Source organism: Schistocerca nitens, chromosome 2, assembly GCF_023898315.1.
Source record: "Schistocerca nitens isolate TAMUIC-IGC-003100 chromosome 2, iqSchNite1.1, whole genome shotgun sequence".
Taxonomy (NCBI): Eukaryota; Metazoa; Arthropoda; class Insecta; order Orthoptera; family Acrididae; genus Schistocerca; species Schistocerca nitens.
The window spans coordinates 1011810133-1011827046 of NC_064615.1; the positions used below are offsets into that span (position 1 = coordinate 1011810133).

Sequence of the window (16914 nt, forward strand, 5' to 3'; positions counted from 1 at the left end):
AAGCTTTAGTTAGTATGAACAATTGTGTAATCTGTTTCTGTAGCTCATGTTGGTTACTGTGGAGAACAACTTTATACTAAGGGAAGATTTCGTAACATAAATTTGCAAATTTTTTTGTTTTGATTCTTTATTTTACTTTCTAGCTTCCAAGCAATAAATTTTGAGACCTCCGGTATGTAACAGTTTTTCTCAACAAGACTCTTCTTAACCCTCAAGCAGGCACACCAATTTTTGTAATATGAGTGGGCATATGGCGTACTTTGTACATGTGTGAAGAATAGTGGTCTTTATGTGACCAAAATCACTGTTTCATCTTAGTTTAAGTAAACAACAATAAAATAAATGTACATTATATGAGCTAAATCACTGTTTAATTAAACAATGATAAAATGAACTTTGATTGCATCACTCTGTTGCCACATACAATTGTTAATCCCTAGTAATGACCCACTTGGAGCATTAAACAGCGCAGTTGCATCAGATCCCAGCCAAACGCTTACTCGATTACTAATTACCTCGTAGACAACTACCTCACTGCGAGATTGTGCTGCCCGATTGGAATCTGGGGTATTTTCTTGCATGGAACATAAATTTTTTCTCACCTTTCTTGCTGTTTATTTTATATGATTGCTGCTCATTTGGACATATGACAACACAAGTTATCACTGTGTTAGCTAAAACAATGAGTGAATGGGTACGGGTTTGCTATTTTAAAACAACAATGGAATGATGGAAGACAATGTTATTTGTGGTTGGTGCACTTTATACATAGGCAAGCATGCTTGAGGGTGAAGAGGCCAATAGAAACATCACTGACAACACAAGGGCTAAACTAAATATGATTGAATCCAGTAACCGTCCACCCCATTAGCTGAACGGTCAGCGCATTGGACTGCCACGCATGGGGTCCCTGGTTTGATTCCCGGCTGGGGTGGGAGATTTTCTCCCCTCAGGGGCTGGGTGTTGTGCTATCCTCATCATCATTTCACCCCCATTGTCGACGCACAAGTCGCCCAATGTGGCATCGCACTCAATAAGACTAGCACTTGGTGACCTAACCACTGACGCCATACAATCATTTCCATCCAGTAACCTATTTCTTTGATTAATTCATTTTTTATGAGATAATTTTAATATTGAACCTTTTCATCTCTGTACTGATGTTGCAATCTCACAGTGGAAGTCAGTCTGATTCTTATTTCCAAGAACTTTGTGGAATTAAGATTTAACTTATGATCGTTTATTAAAAAGACCAGCTATTCTGAGAGAGGATGAAGAATGATTAGAAGACTTGTGATGATTAATTTTTATAGCCACCGGAAAACATACTATGTGGAGTACAGCCAATCAAAATAATCAGAATATCACCTGCAGTGTGTTAAATTGATGGATATGAGAGCATATAAAGATGGACACAATCAAGCTTACTTTTCATCTTGTTATGGAATGCCAGAACTGCTACAGATACTTTAGATACTGGTGAAACTGATCTATATGTTTTAAAAGGAAAATAGAGGTCTGTTAATGGATAATCTGGTATGTGAAAACTGTATGTTTTTCATTTTTTCCTATTCCTCTGCCATCACCATTAGTCTGGGTACATTATAGTGAGACACTAAAACACAATTTTTGTTGATGAAACTAGGCCATTTATTTCATGGCTGTGTGTATCCTTTATCCAAAATATATGTTACTCACTATTAGTGATTGTTCCGCTTACTCTAAAGAGTGTGTGAATAACGATTATTAGCTCTTCACCTGTCATTATAAAATTCTTAAAAGGAAAATTTCGGTGTGCATATTGTAATGACAGTTATCATCTACTCTTTGTATAGAGTGGTAACAATTGCCATAAGCAGGAAGTACTTGAAAATTGTTTTATAATTACATGACAACCAACATTAATTGTAGGAAGACTTTATTTCATTTTACAGTTACATAGCTTATATTATTTCTTTACATATTCACTTTATAAATATGAACACTTGTCATATTGTGTCATGTATGTATATATCCCTGTTTCATATTGCTCTCCAACTACAGCATCAGACTACATTTTACATCACCAACAAATTTTTTTATTTCGTAAAAATGTGCTAATGAGTTAGTCAAATATTGGTAGGAGATTTTGCCATTGAAACTTGACCAGTGAAATTATTATGACAATTATAATGTTCCTGAGTAATGCAAGACCTGGTGTTGTTATGCTAAAGAATGATGGAGAAAGATGACATATCTTGCTGTGAAGTTCAGTTTGCCAGAACCAGCATCTCAAAAGTTTCACAGCAAATATAAGTGGCTGACTTGGATCATAAAATCAGTTATTGATAATAATGTTCTATTTTGTCCCAGAAGATAGTGGCCACACATTTTATTTTGATTATTTTGTTTTTAAAGTTTTTGTTCTGAGTGACAAAGGTGCATAATGCTGTTCCATTGAAGAAAATCTGTTCTGAAGTGTGGCACAAGAGTGAATTTATCAATAATAAAAATCTGAGTAAGAAATCAGTCATCCTCATTAGGGTAATTGTAAGAACAATTAAAGCCGACATGCTAGCAGCTCTTTTTCTTTTTTAGAAGCCTGTGAAGTGTCCACATTTTTCTGATACTCAGATGATCTGTAACATTTCAGTGAATGGTGACATGTGAAATATGTGAAAATCTTTCACTGATGTCATGACTTCTCATGACTCCATTAGTAGAATGCATCAGACAAATGTTCTTATTCTACATAATTAATTTTCTTTTCCTGTGGACAGAAATGTTGATATCATCAGCAAAGAGTTGATTCATTGCCAACATTCTCTATTTAAACTTTTTTGATACAACATTTGGAAATTTAATCTCAAGTTTCACTTCACTAGCTGCAGCATTTCCAGTTTGTTGAGCATGTCATACACTCACTATATGTAAACAACATGTAATGTACTGTGCAATATGTGGTGAGTTAACAGAAGACTGAGATAAGTTGATCATAATGGCAGCTATTCAAGCCACTGTGCACGTGAGTACGATTTTCCATATATGCCTTGTAATATCCATTTTTCTCAGTACATTTCATTATTGAGGGAAAAACCAAAACATGAAGTGTTCTGTAACTGTGAACTAAAGCAAGATGACAAAAAGTATGCTGTTAAATGACCTAAAAGAAATTTAGTCATCCAGCTTCTTGTCTTCTCAAAGTTCTTGCAAATGCAGGAATACTGTAGGATATCATTCTTATGATCTTTATATCTTTGTGAATATATAACTCCACAACCACTTGCACACAAGTGAGAGTCATTTTCCTTGGATTCATCTCAGCAGATCAGTTTATTTATTTATTTGTATGTTATTCATTCATTTACTTTATCAGCTCCAAATCATCTGCTGTATCTAGCTATCACATACACAATATGAAAGAAAAGCAGATAGATATTTTTCAGGTGATCAACCTAGTTGACAAATCAACTTCTTTTGATGGCTGACCTAGGCAACTTTGTCAAGTGCTAGAAATGCATCTAAGCCCCTTGCTTGCAGCAAATGACAAAATGACTAACAAGAAAACATTTCAAAATGCAGATAAATGACCTGGATGAAATTTGGTGGGTATGTAGAGGGGTCAAACTAATGCAATATATCATCTTCTTCTTCTTCTTCTTCTTCTTCGTGGATGGATCACTTACGACCATGCATAATCAACATTTGTTGGCCTTCCTTTTCGCCCAGTATTCCTTCATAAGCAACGAATGGGCTAGCTTTCATTGCGTAGACCACGTTTGTTGGTTAGTTTTTCTCTCTTCTTCCTCAAAACCCAGTGTGTTTATGATTTTTCTGATTTCATTTCTGTCATGTGGATTTGGAGACCCTAATTGTCTCAGATCTTTTTCTGTCTGTTTGTACGAGTTTGGTCTTGTAGTTTTGTTCTTTAAAAATTTATGGATTTTGTGTGTTAACCTGTTTGAGTCCATTCTTTCTAAATGCCCCATGAATTGGATTCTTCTCATGTGCATTGTGTCTGTTATTTTCGAGATGTTTTTATATATTTCTGCATTGGGTTTTGGATAATGCACACCATCTTTACTTCTTGGTCCTAGAATTTTCCTCATTATTTTACATTCTTTCACTTCTAATTCCCCTTTTAGTGTTCTGTGTTGAAGGTTTAGTGTCTCAGATGCGTAGAGAGCTTCGGGTTTAATTACTGTTGTATTTTGCAGTTCCATGAGATACACTTTTTGTTGTAAATGTTTTTTGCTAACTGAAATGCCATCTCCATTTTCTGGACTCTTGATCATACAGATTTCTTTTCATTACAATTTTCTGCAATCCATTCACCTAAATATTTAAGTTCTTTTACTTGAGAGATGTAGTTATTACGAATTTTGAGATCAGAAGGTGGATCTTTGATATCAGTCATAAATTTTGTTTTTTCAAATGAAATTTGTAATCCTATTTTTGCTGCCTGCTATTGTAATAATTCTAGCTGTTTCTGTGCATCAGTAATGTCTTGGTCAATCAGTGCCATGTCATCAGCAAATGCTAAACAGTCTAATTCTATGCCCTTATGTTTTGGTCCCAGTCTGTGTGCTCGTGCACCTGGTTTTCTCCATTCTCGAACAACTTTTTCAAGAGCATAATTGAAGAGCACTGGGGACAGTCCATCCCCCTATTTTTCCTAATTTCACTTTTAAGCAGTAACACACACCTTATAAGGTAATTTGGCATATTAAGTTCAGAGAGAATGTCTTTGGAATCGTGATATGTAACAAATGTGTTTCATGCAAAAGTTATAATGTAATTAATGTTCTTGAAAACTGATAATCAACTTTTGTAATAATCTGAAATTTTGTCAAATACTCCACTATGATTAATAAATTTTGAAAAATGAAAACTTATGATACAATGTAAAGAAGCTTTTGCACTATTCCACCCATGTGTAACAAAGCTGGTTTTTGAAATATCATGTTCTGAAAATAAGCTGTACACACTGTGCAGTCGAAGTATTTTCAACGTATCTATTTAAAATATCCAACATTCATTATTATTCTAATTATTTCTTTTACATATTTTCTTTTATGTTGTAATTATTAATGTTCATTTGAAATTTGTTTTTTTTTGTTTTTTATTTACCATTTCACACATATGCATTTTATTAACTGAAAAGAAGGCTTTTGATACCGTTCCTCACAAGCAACTATTAATCAAATTGCGTGCATATGGAGTATCATCTCAGTTGTGTGACTGGATTCATGATTTCTTCTCAGAGAGTTTACAGTTCATAGTGATAGACGGTAAATCATCGAGTAGAACAGAGGTGATGTCTGGTGTTCCGCAAGGTAGTGTCATAGGCTCCCTGCTGTTCCTGATTTACATAAATGATCTAGGTGATAATCTGAGCAGCCCCCTTAGATTGTTTGCAGATGACGCTGTAATTTACTGTCTAGTAAAATCATCAGATGATCAATTCCAATTACAAAATGATCTAGAGAGAATTTCTGTATTGTGTGAAAAGTGGCAATTGGCACTAAACAAAGAGAAGTGCAAGGTCATCCACATGAGTACTAAAAGAAATCTGATAAATTTTGGGTATATGATAAATTGCACAAATCTAAGGGCTGTCAATTCGACTAAATACCTGGGAATTATAATTACAAGCAACCTAAATTGGAAAGAACACATAGATAATACTGTGGGGAAGGCGAAACAAATACTGCGCTTTGTTGGCAGAACACTTAGCAGATGCAATAAACCCACTAAAGAGACAGCCTACGTTACACTTGTCTGTCCTCTGCTGGAATATTGCTGCTTGGTATGGGATCTTTACCAGCTAGGATTGACAGAGGACATCGAAAAAGTGCAAAGGAGGGCAGCTCATTTTGAAAGAGCGACATGACGTGATCGACGGGTATTCTAGATACACTGCCCAACACCCTTGCGCAAAGCTTCATCGGAGTTTCGCTGTGGCTTCCATTTTGCACCCGATCAGACCTTACATTACGAACAGGCCATTTATGTGCCTCATTGCAGTGACGGACATGTTGAGTGCAGTTAGTTTCATGTCATCGTGCAATGGGGGTGAGAGTGTCACTGATATGAAACGCAAGTTGGGGTGGCAGTCACTGAAACAAAGGCAGTTTTCTTTGCGGTGAGATCTATTTACGAAATTCTGATCGCCAACTTTCTCTTCCGAATGCGAATATACTTTTTTGACACCCACTTACATTGGGAGAAATGATCATCATAATAAAATAAGAGAAATCAGACCTCACATGGAAAGATTTAGGTGTTCTTTTTTCCCATGTGCCATTCGAGAGTGAAAATGGTTCGATGAACCCTCTGCCAGGCACATAAGTGTGAATTGTAGAGTAACCACGTAGATGTAGATGTAGATGTAGAAATAATAAGTAAACTGATTATTATGATACAAAATCATTACAATAATGATTATCTGCAAAGAAATGCTTAAAACATAACATATTTTTACACAATGCAAATAAAATGAATGAAATTTCTTCACATAATACAAATGGCAGACAACACAATATAAAGCAAAATTCAGCTGGGTTTGCAAGTTGTGGTGTGCAATCCTCTCAATATGCTGATTTATATCTAGCATACTTCGGGAGACTGGAAAACCTTGGCTAAGAGAACTGAGTGACTGCAGCTTGATTATATTGTTTCTCAAGTAGAGATCAACACCATAATCATGCAGCAGAACTAGATCTAAAAATCTTCTCACAAAGTTCTTCCAACATTAAAAGCTGTATATGTCCAATGGCTGTGCCTGTCCCATTGAGCCGTTTGGGATCTCAGGATGAACAAGTTCCTTGACCTCAGGTATGACACTCAAAACTGCTCTTTCACATTGACCACCCCCAAGAATCGAACAGTAATACAGATTTTGCTCCTGTAATGGGAAAGAAAAGTTCTGTCAAATATCTTTTGACATGGTCAGAAGTTAGTTTACCAGATTTCAGTGCCCTTGCAAGAACATTTGGGGCTTCAACAAGAGATTCTCAAATTCTTGGTTCAAACTCTCCATAGTTTCCTTTAAAACTATGAAAAAGTAGGGGTGGTGGTCAACGTGAAAAAAAATGTTTTGAGCATTGTACCTGAGGACAAAAAACTGGTTTATCTAGTGATCCCAAAAGGTTTGATGAAACAGGTACAGCCATTGGATGTATGTGGCTTTTAATGTCGGAAGAACTTCGTGAGATTTTCAGACCTAGTTCTATGGATTATGGTGGCAATCTCTACTTGAGTAACAATATAATCAAGCTGCAGTCACAGTACATAATCAGTTCTCTTAGCCAAGGTTTTCCATTGTACCGAAATATGCCAGAAACAAATCAGTATATTTAGGGGATCGCCCACCACAACTTACGGATGCAGCTTCTTCTTCTTCTTCCTTAGCATTTGTCCCACATGCTGGCGGGGTCCACTGTTTTGGCTCATTGTCGCCATTTCTTGCGATCTTGTGTCTGAGCAGGATGAAGGCCTGACATCTTGAGGTCTTCATGCAGATTGTCAAGCCATTAATGCCTTGGCTGGCCTGCTGGCCGTTTCCCATTATATTTAGGTTGAAGCAGGTCTTTGCCACAGTTATCTCGTCTGCTCTAAGGACATGCCCATACTAATGTAGGCAGCTTTCTCTCATTTTGTCCACTGTTGGTGCAACACTGTGTAGCTTGCGAACTTCCTTATTTGTGGCGTGGTCATGCAATGTTAGTCCCGATGTCCACCTAAGCATTTTCATCTCTTTGCTTTACTTCCTTTGTTGAAGGCCTGCTTTCAGCCCTATACAGTACAACTGGACAGATCGGTATACTTTTTATTTGAGCCTGTTTGGAATTTTCTTGTCACATAGTACTCCAGTAATGGAACGACATTTGAGCCATGAGCTGGTAAAGCAGTTGGAGATTTCTGCACTGAGTTTTCCATCAGCAGCAATTGTTGAGCTGAATTTTGTTTTATCTTGTGTTGTCTGTCTTGTGTACTACGTGGAGAAATTTGATTCATTTTATGTATATGGTGTAAGAAGTGTAATGTTTTATGCATTTATTCACAGATAATAATTGTTGTAATGATTTTATGTTGTAATCAGTTTATGCATTATTTTCTGTTCACAAAGTACACATATGTCAAATGGAAAAAAAAGCATGAATTTGAAATGTACAAGGAGGTTGTTTGTGTTGTTGCCCCTTATTATAATTTCATGAAATATTTGTCAGGATTTGTAAGCAGTGGGTCCTTGAGATACAGAAATATGTGAGCACCGAGAAGTAAGTTTAAACAGTTTATTAACTAAAGGCTGGAATGAGATTTTCACTCTGCACTGGAGTGTGCGCTGATATGAAACTTCCTGGCAGATTAAAACTGTGTGCCCGACCAAGACTCGAACTCGGACCTTTGCCTTTCGCGGGCAAGTGCTCTACCATCTGAGCTACCGAAGCATGACTCACGCCCGGTACTCACAGCTTTACTTCTGCCAGTATCTTGTCTCCTACCTTCCTGACTTTACAGAAGCTCTCCTGCGAACCATTCAGAACTAGCAGTCCTGAAAGAAAGGATATTGCGGAGACATGGCTTAGCGACAGCCTGGGGGATGTTCCCAGAGTGAGATTTTCACTCTGCAGCGGAGTGTGCGCTGATATGAAACTTCCTGGCATATTAAAACTGTGTGCCCGACCGAGACTCGAACTCGGGACCTTTGCCTTTCGCGGGCAAGTGCTCTACCATCTGAGCTACCGAAGCACGACTCACGCCCGGTACTCACAGCCTTACTTCTGCCAGTATCTCGTATAGGGCGTGAGTCTTGCTTCGGTAGCTCAGATGGTAGAGCACTTGCCCGCGAAAGGCAAAGGTCCCGAGTTCGAGTCTCGATCGGGCACTCAGTTATAGTCTGCCAGGAAGTTTCATATCAACGCACACTCCGCTGCAGAGTGAAAATCTCATTCTGGAAACATCCCCCAGGCTGTCGCTAAGCCATGTCTCCGCAATATCCTTTCTTTCAGGAGTGCTAGTTCTGAATGGTTCGCAGGAGAGCTTCTGTAAAGTTTGGAAGGTAGGAGACGAGATACTGGCAGAAGTAAGTCTGTTAGTACTGGGCGTGAGTCGTGCTTCGGTAGCTCAGATGGTAGAGCACTTGCCCGCGAAAGGCAAAGGTACCGAGTTCGAGTCTTGGTCGGGCACACAGTTTTAATCTGCCAGGAAGTCTCATATCAGCGCACACTCCGCTGCAGAGTGAAAATCTCATTCCGGAAACATCCCCCAGGTTGTGGCTAAGCCGTGTCTCCGCAATATCCTTTCTTTCAGGAGTGCTAGTTCTGCATGTTTTGCAGGAGGGCTTCTGTAAAGTTTGGAAGGTAGGAGAGGAGATACTGACAGAAGTAAGGCTGTGAGCACTGGGTGTGAGTCGTGCTTCGGTAGCTCAGATGGTAGAGCACTTGCCCGTGAAAGGCAAAGGTCCCCAGTTCGTGTCTCGGTCGGGCACACAGTTTTAATCTGCCAGGAAGTTTCATATCAGCGCACACTCCGCTGCAGAGTGAAAATCTCACTCTGGAAACATCCCCCAGGCTGTGGCTAAGCCATGTCTCCGCAATATCCTTTCTTTCAGGAGTGCTAGTTCTGCATGGTTGGCAGGAGAGCTTCTGTAAAGTTTGGAAGGTAGGAGATGAGATACTGGCAGAAGTAAGGCTATGAGTACCGGGCGTGAGTCGTGCTTCGATAGCTCAGATGGTAGAGCACTTGCCCGCGAAAGGCAAAGGTCCCGAGTTCAAGTCTCGGTCGGGCACACAGTTTTAATCTGCCAGGAAGTTTCACATCAGCGCACACTCCGCTGCAGAGTGAAAATCTCATTGTGGAAACATCCCCCAGGCTGTGGCTAAGCCGGGTCTCCGCAATATCCTTTCTTTCAGGAGTGCTAGGTCTCCATGGTTCACAGGAGAGCTTCTGTAAAGTTTGGAAGGTAGGAGAGGAGATACTGGCAGAAGTAAGGCTATGAGTACCGTGCGTGAGTCGTGCTTCGCTAGCTCAGGTGGTAGAGCACTTGCCCGCGAAAGGCAAAGGTCCCGAGTTCGAGTCTCGGTCGAGCACACAGTTTTAATCTGCCAGGAAGTTTTAACTAAATGCTGATTATAAAACACGCATGCTACGCATACCCATGATCACTGTGTCTGACATCCTAACACTGGCTAATTATGGTCTTATCGAAAGGCTCCATAGTGAGCTAAGAAAAGAGACATATTCGCACCTGAGGCAGCACTAGTTATACGGCGCACTGCAGATGGTGGCCAGTGGCTTACCCTCCTGCGGCACACTGCAGCCAGATGCACGTCTACTGACCAAGAAAATTGTTAGCATTACAAGATAGGTCAGCTGGTGAGCATGTGTTACGTAGTGTACGGCTACGTGCAAACCCAAAGACCCTTACAAATTAAAATTAACGATTTCAGACATAAAAGAAAAATTTGTAAAACAACTAATTAGAATAATAATGAGCATTAGATATTTTAACTAGGTATGCTGCAAAAAACTGTGACTGCACATTTTATATAGCTTATTTTCAAAAAATGATATTTCAGAAACAGCTTTGTTACACATGGGTGGATATGGTGCAAAACTTCTTTACACTGTAACAAAAGTTTTCATTTTTCAAACTTGATTAATAATGGTGGAGTAGTTTGTAGAATTTCAGATTATGGCAAAAGTTGATTATACAGTTTCCAAGAACATTAATTACATGTCAACTTTTATATGAAACATCATTTCATATGACAGTTTTAAAGCTAAAGTGAAACCCCAATTTTACGTTTTTGTGCAGTCCTGACTTAAAAAATTGACAAAAATGCAGAATTGAGGAAAGCGTTAAGACCCCCCTAAAAATGAGCAAAAACACATGTAATTGGCCATCATTTCCAGTGCTTTGTATAAAATGTGTCTATGTGAAGGAAACTAAGTGTACAATACAATGTTTATAAAATAATTTGTGGTAATGAATTTCATCAGTTCTTACAAAATCACAGATGTGTAACAGCAAGTAATAACTCATAAAGAAATTGAAATTGGTATCTGAGTACAAGGTAATCAAATTATTTTCCAACATCCTACGAGCACAAATTGTGCGTTGAAAACACTTGTTTTTGAGAAATCATAATTTGTGCCCACCCAGAAAAAGCAAAAATTGATGAACATGTTGAATTAAACCAAAAACATCACATCAGCTAAGTGGTTAAATCATAAGCATAAATGCGAACATCTGCTTAATGACATAGTTTGTCGCCATTGCTATTACTGTTTAATGTTTTTCTTGTGAGTCTCATTTCATATGCTCACCACTGTTAAAGTGGTATTTTAGGCTCGCTGAGAGAAACAGAGATGTGAAAAGATGAGTTTATTTCCCAAATTGATGCTACAAGCTGATTAGACGTCGGCTCTGTGAATTTCTGTACACTGTGTAAAATGTAGATTTGAAAGAAAACTCTACATGCCCTCTATCACTGCTGCCAGTCTTTAAATCTACAGTGTATGGTGTGTGCTGTGCAAAGTATAAACATGAGTAGTGTATGTAGTTGTTGCAACTGTATCATGTCAGATTTGTACACAAAAGTCTTTACAATGTGCTATCGCAAAACCCTTGTTCTGTTTCTGTGTGACATCTCTGTCATAGCACACCATCTGCATGAAAAGTATATTGTCGACACTTCACAAAATGCTTTCACTCCTATCTGCATTTCTTGTTGAAGAGACATTCCCGCTCTCCACACATACAGTAGGCAAGCTCATTTTACGTATGTTAGTGTGGTGTGGTGGCTGTGCCGGCTATTTGGTGATTTAACAAGTTGCCAGTCAATAAGAGTTCATTAGCCAGAAATGGGCGACTATTCCTCAATTATGAGCAAACATATTCCTTGAGACTTAGTGTTTGAATTTAAAAGTTTGGCAGTTGGTATTGTTGCTGAATACAGTACATTGAAAATACGTGCAAAAAATGAGACTGAGTTATAAGTGGTACAAGAGGAGGTGGTGGCTGACCCCCTTTACCAAGTATTGGCTCAGTCTGGAACACTTCGCACTGACTGTCTTGTTTTTCAATTACCACTGCAACCTGGCAGTAGCTGTATCATAATTGCACATAATTGCACGTTAAGCTAAATATTGAAAGTTGTGTTTGCAACATTGATTGTGGACTATGTCAGAATTTTCTCTCTCACATCTTCCTCTCCACAGTGGCCTAAAATACTCTTAACTCCACCATCATCCATGGTGAAAACATCTATCTTTTGTGTCACATAATAACTCATTTAGTCATATCAAATGTCATTAGGAAGAAAATGGGACAAAGTCAAGCGAGACGTCAATTAAGAACTTAGAATTGAGGTAAATCTTACTAGGAAGAAATGTAAAATCGGGGCATTTTTAGCATTAATCTTATGGATTTTTCACAGGTGCTACAAATTTATGGTGTAGAATTATGAAAAATTTAAAATCAGAGAATGTAAAATCGAAGTTCCACTGTATTGCCTCTAAACTTAATATGCCAAATTACCTTTTAGGGTGTGTTTTACCACTTAACAGTGAAACTGGGCAAAATATTGCATAATTTGACTCCTCTGTGTACCCACCAATTTCCATGAAGATTGTTTATTTATACCTGGGAATGTTCCATTGTAAGCAGTCATCAATGTAATGTGCATAAAAATGGAATCTATAATTCAGCTTAGCACCCGAAAATACATTAATGTCAACAATACTGAAAAAAACTTGTAAATCAGGAGTATTCTAATCCTTCTAGGTGCAAGACTTTGCAGTCATCATTTTCTTATACAGGGACATTTTTGAGAAATCTCTTGCTTGCATTATTCTGAAATTTAACGTTTCATTTTTAATGAACTGATGAGAGCTGAAAAAGTTAATAGAAAATGCATTCTGCCATATGCACGTAAGTGGTGATGCTTCAGAGTCATATATAAGTTTAATGCTCCACAAGAAAAGCAATTGTTTAGAAATCCAAGACATGCTGCAATTTGTGGAATAAAAAATCTGTTCAGAACAGATTACTCTGAGCCACTAAAATGTAATAAAATAACATTGTGATGCGATATATACATTTCATAGATAAGTTTGTCTCCATTCTAATCCAATGAAATCTCTTGCAGAGACCAATATGAGATTAAATGTCAGCAGTGTTCCTTGTTGTAGACACTAAATACCTGAGCTTTGAACAGTCCTCTTCCTTCCAACAGCTCATCTCTCTTGCCAGAAGAAGAAATTCTTGAAGTTCTCATGTCTTTTGGACCTTTTCTTTTGTTAGTTGTCAACTGTCGCTTTCTTTGTTGAAGTTAAGTAAGCAAAATGCAGAACAAATGGTTAAGGATGCTTGATGTAACAGATACTCTAATATAAAGAGACATGTAACATACAGAGAAATATATTACTCTGTTGGACCAGTTGAAAGTCTAATGACTATGTAGTAGGTGAAATGGTCTTTATATATTCGTTTAACTTGGGGAATTGATGTATAATCTTGTGAATAGAAACTATGTGCTTTCTTCTCTCTCACTTTGTTGTCCAAGTCCTGGCGGTGAATACTATTCTGAGGAACTGCGTTGAAACTACTTACCAAGTGACTGACTATCACCAGATGGTGTATCTGGAAAATAGGAGATGACAGAACCATGCATGCAAAAATAAAGTTAGACTTTATGTTACTTTTAAAATAAGCATAAAATAATGCATGGATTTATAATTTTATATTTTCCATGTTGCAGATAACTGTTTTCCAGTATTGTGTTTATGTAAATTACCTCTAAATGTTTCGTGTCATTTACCATATTAATTGAAGCTTGGTCTAATATTACTACTTTGCTTGAATTTTGTTTCAGTGAAATGGAATACTTTCGTTAAAATCAGTTGCTTCTGTGGTGATGAGAAGATCAAAACAAAAAAGTCACCTGTAATTCAGGATGAGCAAAATCCTGTGTACGACTACAGTTGTGCTCTCAAGTTACCATCAGAACATTCGGATGAATGCTATGTTGTTATATCTGTGATGATGAAAGGACTATTTAAGAAAGATATACCGATTGGGCGTCTGATACTGGGACCATCTTTTTACTCAGGACATGCTGCAACCATATGGGGAAGGGTTATGCTTTACCATGAGTCCATAACACACTGGTTTCCCTTGTATTTATAGTGATAAAAATGCTTATAACTTTGTATTTACTTCTTGGATGATGCTTAAATGTTCATGTGTACATAGGATCTGTGTCATCAAATGGTTGCTGAGTGCATGTGACTTACATTCCTGCTATCGTAGTCAAGCAGTTCCATATTTAAACAAAAAGAGAATGCAACTTTTGTGACATCCAGGTTTCTGTCTGTGGTACAGATGGTAAATGAAGTGTGAGAAAGTTTTGTTAAGCACAATAATGAGAAATTACTAAACTGTCATAGCTCACCAGTGACCCCCAAAAGCATCTCTACAAATTCAGTTTTCTGATATTGATCTGTACATCTGTGAGAACTCCAGAACTTAAAAATGATTGGATATTATAATCAACACATAGTGTGGAAACAGAATGACCCAGTGCACTACGACATAACACAATATGAAGGGGGTGGCAGGGGGGGGGGGGGGGGAGAGCGAGGGAGAGGGAGAGGGAGAGGGAGAGACTGAGGGAGAGGGAGAGGGAGAGACTGACAGAAGTCTATAAGACAGTTGTGAGATTGCCACTGTAGACATTCACTGTTAGAAGACATAACACAGATGAAGATGTATTAGTACACAGCAAAATTCCACAGTTTCGGCAACATTTTAAATCTCCTTACAGATTTAGATTGTGCTAAGCTAGTACTACAAATGCAAAGTTGTGTTACCAGCTAAGCTCTGCAGACAAACTTCACAGCTAAGACCAGGGCTTTGACCTGCCATTACTTTATTCCTCCTCCTAGAAGCAGCCCTTGAGCTGTGTCTAAGACACCCAGTGTTGCATTTTTTCTTTCAGGGCTGTTAGCTACACAATGTAATAGACACACGTCCATAGAGTTTGGAAAGTAGGAAAGAAATGCTGCGAAAATGATGCTTGGAATGGGCTGTGAAATGCCGTGAAGTGTAGCTCAGCTGATAAGAGCACTGTGTAAGGAAGGCAAAGGTCCAAATTTGAGTTGTAGTCTAGTATATAGTTGTAATGAATCAGGAAGTTTTGTTACAATTTAAATCCTGCTGCAGAATAAAAGACTCTTTCTCAGCAGCATTTTGGCACATTCATAAAATAAATCATGTATTTTATGTTCTTGTTAGCAATCCAGTTCATTGGTTTCCCAAACAAGATCAATGGACCTTATGATATCAAATGCAGGATATTGTTTGATAAATTGCGTTCATAAAAGTATCAGAATATTCCACATCCAAGACTGAGATTTGTCAGAAGTATTTTATCCATCAGCAACCTTTTACACGAAGAATGTTTCCATCTGATGTGTTTTGAGTATATTTTGCTCAGAATCTCAATGATTATTGTTTGTATTATGACTTCATAGCATAGCATAATCAGTATATTGAATGGGTCCTATGTGATATATCTGTGAGAAACTGTAAGAAACTGCATTCAGTATTGGAAGTAATATACTAGCAAACAAAAAAGATCAGAGACATAATAAATCATGAATTACTGTCTTCTACAGCTACAGTTATGCTTTAAAAACCATTGTGAAGTGCATAACAGAAGAATTTTTCCATTGTACCATTTATTAGGGTTTCTTTCCCCATTCCATTTGCATGTGGCATGCAAGAAGAATGGTTGTAAATGCTTCAGTGCACACTGTCTTTGGGAAGAAGGATGTAAGTCCACTTTCCATAGTTGAACACAGTACACTTACATCCTTATGCTTGAAAGTTCGTGCATTTAACCCCAAATGAAGAAAAGAAACATGTCCACTTAAAGTATTCAAAATGGGCTGCTAACCTGTTGCTCAAGAAAAGTTCTCAATATTCCATGTTAGAGAGTTACACTATCTCGTTTTCTTCCTGTTTCTGTACCCACACACATTTTCTGAAAGAAGAGTGCTGTATGAAGTTTGCTTCAGATGTAATGTGCCAACTCTTTTTCTCAAAGGTTGTGTATCAGAAATTTTTTGGGTAAAATGCTTTTTATGTCACCCGATAAGGGTAACTGAGTAAAACGGGGTATGAAGTAATATTTTTTGATAAATGTTTTTCAGTGATAATGAATTTTGATGCCCCTAACAGTTCCTGTACGTTTTGTGTGCATACTCACTCAACAGAAGCTGCAACACCGACCTCTGCAGTTGACACTGTTAAACATCTTAACACCGAGTTTGCCAATTTGAGTCCTGGCAACTAAAAATTTTTTTACCACATATAAGGTAGTGCAGAAAAAAAAACAAAAAACATAAAAAAATAATTTGAATACTGTACAGAATTAAAGTTCACAGAAACGGATTCCTTCCGAACTGTCATAACATGAATGGAAGTCTGACTTTGGTTCATATGCTGACGAGCCAAAACATTGTGACCACTGTCCTCCACAAGACTGAATGCCAACTGGTGACTCTGTTGACACAGAACACAGTATGGGAAGTTTGTGAGTGTAGCAGAGATGAAAGGAGAATCATTCACTGACATAAGGAACTTTGATACAGGACAGATTGTTGTGGTCCAGCATCCGACAAAGAGCATCTCAGAGAGCAAAGCTAGTTTGTTGTTCACATGCTACTGTTGTGAGAATATATGGAAAGTGGTGGAAGAACAGTGAAACCGTGATCAGTTGACAAGATGATGGACATCCAAGCCTCAGCACAGAGTGGAGGTCTCAGGGTTGCCCACTCTGTAACACAGATAAGCTGTAATCTATGACAGATATCACACTGGTGCAGTAAAAGTGTTTTGAAACACACCTGAATGGTGGTAAC

At 38.0% G+C, this 16914-nt stretch overlaps 1 protein-coding gene across 2 annotated transcripts in view; it reads left to right on the forward strand.

Moving 5' to 3' along the window:
* LOC126234769 (synaptotagmin-15-like) overlaps positions 1-14594 on the forward strand; it is a 251876-nt gene extending 237282 nt beyond the window's left edge. For both annotated transcript variants that reach the window (XM_049943519.1, XM_049943517.1), the window contains exon 9: positions 13863-14594. In XM_049943519.1, coding sequence (XP_049799476.1) covers positions 13863-14176 — 314 coding nt within the window. In that variant the 3' untranslated portion in view covers positions 14177-14594. The remainder of the gene's footprint in view (positions 1-13862) is intronic.
* Positions 14595-16914: the final 2320 nt, after the last annotated feature.